Source organism: Carex rostrata, chromosome 15 (assembly GCF_964058835.1).
Source record: "Carex rostrata chromosome 15, lpCarRost1.2, whole genome shotgun sequence".
Lineage (NCBI taxonomy): Eukaryota > Viridiplantae > Streptophyta > Magnoliopsida > Poales > Cyperaceae > Carex > Carex rostrata.
This window is the reverse complement of record NC_135932.1, coordinates 5,151,907-5,157,142: the sequence shown is the minus strand read 5'-3', so window position 1 is coordinate 5,157,142 and position 5,236 is coordinate 5,151,907. Positions and strand designations below refer to the sequence as shown.

General features: G+C 33.4%; 1 protein-coding gene across 1 annotated transcript; it reads left to right on the top strand.

Annotated features, from left to right (window-relative positions):
• Positions 1-261: 261 nt before the first annotated feature.
• Positions 262-4,670, top strand: LOC144566317 (cytochrome b561 and DOMON domain-containing protein At3g07570-like). The gene is made up of 4 exons (XM_078316317.1): positions 262-549; positions 1,034-1,430; positions 2,711-3,000; positions 4,266-4,670. Exons 1-4 carry the CDS (start codon positions 367-369, stop codon positions 4,500-4,502), a joined length of 1,107 nt encoding a protein of 368 aa, XP_078172443.1. The 5' UTR covers positions 262-366; the 3' UTR covers positions 4,503-4,670.
• Positions 4,671-5,236: the final 566 nt, after the last annotated feature.

Below are 5,236 nucleotides of genomic sequence, written 5' to 3'. Positions count from 1 at the left end.
TAATATGAAAAAAAAAATTAATATCCAAATTATTTTTTTTGTATTGGGTCAGGAAACCGTTGTACAGAAATATTTATTTCACTGTTTCTGTTTGTTTATCTTGTTGCATGATATAGCACATGATGAGCAACCTTGATATTAATACTGACTAAACTAAAACAAAATATGGAAATATATTTAAAAAAAATCCAGATTATATACCAGTTTCAAGCCACATGCGCCATGTGAAACCTCCTTAAAACAAGTCAGGTTAAAAAAAAAAAAAAAAAAACCCAATTATAACCTATAAATAGTATACTTCACAGCCCACAGAAAAACAAACCCCAAGGGCCCAACCCCAAATTTATTCCTCCTCTGTTTTCTAAAATGGAGCTCTCTGTTTTCTCCCTCCTGTTTCTTTCCTTCTTTGCCTTCTCTGTTTCTCTAGTGAGATCACAAACTTCATCAGATTCATGCAGCTCAAATCTGGCAGTGTCAAGTCTCATCCCCTTCTATAGCTCCTCTTTCCATTGCCTCTCTGCTTGGAGCTCTCAAAGCTTCACCTTAAGGGTCTGTCTCTCTCTCTCTAAGATTGTTTCATAGATATTTGTTCTTTGTTTGCTCATTGGGTTTCTTGTACCATTAATTATTAGTTTGTTACTAAACACAATTTGAGTGGCCATTGTCAATAATCATGATGTAAACTATTTGTTGCACCTGGGATTTGTTTTAGAAAAAAAAAAGAGGAAAATAATTATCAATTATCTAATAACATAAAATGAATCTAACGCTTCCTTCCATCTATTTGTTGCACGTGAGGTTGCTTTTGGTTGCTATTTACTTTTTCCTTCCATCCTTTTTTTTTTTATAGAAAGTAGAAACCAACTAACAAGCAAAAAAGGCATCTTTAGTAAATCCTAATTCATTTATACAAAATTCTGATAAAAAAAAACAGATTGCTTGAAATTAACTTGTAATAGATTAATCAACACTTAAAGAAGACCAATTTCAACCAAATCCTAGAAACTTACTAGTAATATAATATTTTCTTCAGTATGCAAAGGCCAGCAACAACACATGGAGCTTTGTGTTGTCAGCCCCGGACACCAATGCATACATCTCAATTGGTTTCTCGAGCAATGGCAAAATGGTTGGCAGTAGCGCCATGGCAGGCTGGGTCAGCTCGGGCAAGGGCACGGTCAACCAGTATTACTTGGGTGGGGAAAGCTCCAGCACCTGCCCGCCCGGCAAAGGCAACTTGAATGTAGTAAAGAACAGCACTGTAATTGTGTCACAGTCGTCTGTGTTGTACTTGGCTTTTCAGATAACGGCCGAGCAGACTACGCCTTACTTGGTTTATGCCGTTGGGCCTAGAGGGAGCCTGCCCTCGTCGAGTGGTTACTTGTCAGAGCATCGGGATATGTCGCACGCATCCTTCGATGCCAACACCGGTATGGTTCTTCTCCGTTGTTAAATATTTAAAATTATACTGCATAACAACTTAAAATTATAATTTTATAACTTATACGGGTTAAAAAAAAATGTTGTTAATAGAAAATAGCTATATATTTACAGGTAATTTATGTTTGTTAATCAAACTTAGTTATATTTTAATAATAATAAAAAATCCTCATAAATATGACATATAGCAGATATAAATTATTTTGTTATCATAGTTGGTTAAGATTAATGATGACCAAACATATGAAGTTCGTACAACACAACAATCACTTTTTTAATTGTGAATTTTTGCAAATTTGGAATGATGTATAATTGATAAATATAGTCGTCTAATTAACAACCTACTTACTGAGTTACTGATAACATTTAAAAATGAAGATATTCAGAGAAATGGACAGAGTTTGAATGGATTGCTGCTATTGTTACAATTCCAAAATCAAATCAAATTTAAATATCAGCCCTTTATGAAAATAAAAACAGATTGGATTTATCAAACAATTCAGATTCTAAAGCAGTAAATGCAAACTTGGCTCAGAGAAATTGTCACCGTTTCCCACTGAGATTATAACCTGAAGTAGTAGTAGTATAGTCTTCTATTAGGGACACTGAAAATCAAATTTCAACCGAAAAAGAATTACAATTTTAATTTGAAAGCCGTCTGTGACTCTGTGAATAGAGAGGTCTGTACCATTTGGAGGTACAATATTCAAAGCTTTCTATTATAAAAACAGGCAACTAGGCGAGCTCTGTTCACACTCTCAGCCTTTATTATTATGTATATTATTATAGCATGATGGCCAAGTTGGAAAACTTATCTATTAAATTATTGGAATTAGGCCTACTCTTTTATTTATTCTACTTCAAAGAAATCTTTTATTTCTTATAACATTTTAGCACAATCTCTTTAAGCCATTATTATTGAGAAGCATTAGGTACTTCATATGCATAAATTTATTGGAATTAAAATGAAAATTATTATTAGTATTTTAGCTTCTTTTTTTCATTATGAAAACACTTGAACTTCCTTTGCTTAGTCCATCCTAAATTCAGTGTTCACTATTGATTAAAAATTTTAAATAGAGAATAGAAGTACATTTCTTACTGAACTACCTTTGTTCAAGTAACTAAAATTCCTCATTTTTCTAAAAGATTGGGTTAAAAATTAACATCATTCGTCCTTTTTTAAATAATAAACTATTTCTTGTTCAATACTTCTTTTCTTTATTTGTTATTTTCGAGTTTATGATTTTATTTGTTTCTTAAATTTCAGGTGTGTTTAGTGATGCTGAGGGTAGCAGCGGATTTGGCAAGGAGAAGCAGCACGCTTTGCTAGTGATACTCGGTTGGGGTGTGCTGGTACCGATCGGCATATTGGCCGCTAGGTACTTCAAGAGCTATGACCCGCACTGGTTTTACGGTCACATTTCAATTCAGACCATTGGATTTGGGCTCGGCCTAGCCGGGATCATCATGGGGTTCGACTTGGACGAAGATGAAATCGACAATTACGACACGCACAAGGCTCTCGGGATTGTTGTCTTGGTCTTGGGTTGTCTCCAGGTGAGCAAATTGTTTTCTCTACATCTCTTAAGATTAGATATTTTGCAAGAATGTTTATATACTATATGTGATTCATTTCTTATTTTGTTTTATGAAGCTTTAAAATCTCTGCTTTGGTATCTATAAATTTTCAGGTCATACAGAAAATACCTATCCCATGATAAGAAAATTCTGAAACTTATGAAGAAAAGCTGGAAATTAATGCATTTGTTAAAAAAAACTAAACAAAACAAGTCATATACAATTAATGCTGCACTTGTTACACTTGAAAAAATTCACCCTAGTTTACATGATTATATATGTATACAAAACAAGTGGCTACATTGAAATGTGTGGATTTATATAAACCATGTTTGGTCAGAAAATTTGAATTTGTTTAATTAGGTCTTATCTTAGCTTGTTTAAGCACCTCCACAGTAACGTTGGAGAGCATGTGGGGGTGGAAGCATGACATGTGCTGGCCACCTTTTACAAAAATCATGCCTTAATTGCATTGCATTGCATTAATTGGACCATGATGTATTCAATTGGTTTACGCAATGGATAGATTAATTAATCAAGTTGAGGTCAATTGGTGATATTTGATAACTTGCAAGGGACCTGACTGACCCAAATGTGCTCTATTATAAACGATGGACCTCATCTCTCTCTCTTTTTTTTCTCTCTTTTTTTTTTAGTTTTCATGGTTCTATCTCTCAGCGAGCTTGAAGCAAATGTGTTCACTACTCTTAATTTCTCTAAAAAAAGATAACTTTTTTAAAGAAAAATTTATAAGGATGGTATAGTTTTCTGTAATAAGATGTAACGTCGGCAGATTAAATATATATCCCACAAGTACAATTAGGAGAGATCTAACAATGCATCTTGATTTAATTAAGCCAAGAAGATTTGATGATATCACTGATATTGTATAGATATCGTTTGTTGCTTCAATTGGTAGGCAAATAGCCAAATACTACTAAAGTGCCGATCAGATTGTAATTAATATAATTAATTTGATGCCAACAAGCAACAAGTGATATCTACAGCCCTTCGAATCTATGTAACCAATTGCAGTTAATAAAATAGCACGACTCCTGTTTCTTACTAAAAATAAAACAAGTGATATCTACAGAAAAATCCTCTGACCTATAACTGAAAACAAATAAACTCAATAAAAAAAATCAATCCAAGCAAATAAACATATCTAACTCCAGTACTAATTCAATTAAACCAGTTAATATAGGTATTGAAACACCAGCAATTAATGCATTCATTACTTGCAGCTGACGGCATTCCTCGCTCGACCTAACAAGACATCCAAGGTGAGGAAGTACTGGAACTGGTACCACCACAACATCGGCAGATTCGCGCTCTCATTTGCAATCGGCAACATCTTCTTGGGCCTGTCGATTGCGGAGGAGAGCAAGTCATGGTTCATTGGTTATGGTGTTTTTCTTGGAGTTTGGGTTCTCATCGCTGCGTTGCTCGAGATTCGGTATTGGATGACAAGAGATGACTGAGATTAGAGGTTCCGGCCGGTTGACATGGCATTTTTGCTATTTGTATTAAATGTATTTTATTCTTTTTTTTTGTGTACTGTACTTTTACTGTATTGATAGTGATGTGATATACTCTTCTGGATGTAGTTGATCTCCTACTAATTTTTGTAATAATATTCTTAGTGAGTGTATTTCTTCTTGGGATTATTGATATTGCACTCCAATCATACTCCATCTTCTTTTCTTCGTTTTCAAAATTCGAACAATTAATTTAAATTGCTCAACATAACTTCATATTAAAATGTGCTTGAAGACCAAAGTTTATATTTTTTGAAATTTTGTTACTATTTTTTTAAAATAGGTACAAAATCATTGTTTTAGATTGGTCCATAATCTCGTGAAAACAATGATTACGTACCAATCTAAGAAGATAGTAAAAAAAATTAAAAATATATAAAATTTGGTCTCTAAGCATATTTTAGTATGAAAAACAGGCTGTGGAGTATGATTAGAACACAACTTATGGTGCCTTTTAACTCTACTCTTCTTCTTGTTATTTTAATTGTTTAGTGTTAATTTTGGTGCAATTTTTTTTTTATAAACTCCACCCGTAGCTGAATTTTTAACCTATATCTTGCACGCATGAAACATTGGATGATCTCATCATGTGGGGTAAATTTCATTTCAGCAGTTCATCAAGCCGTTTGATTTACTTTACGATTCATGCCAACAATTAATTTAAAATTCACCTCATC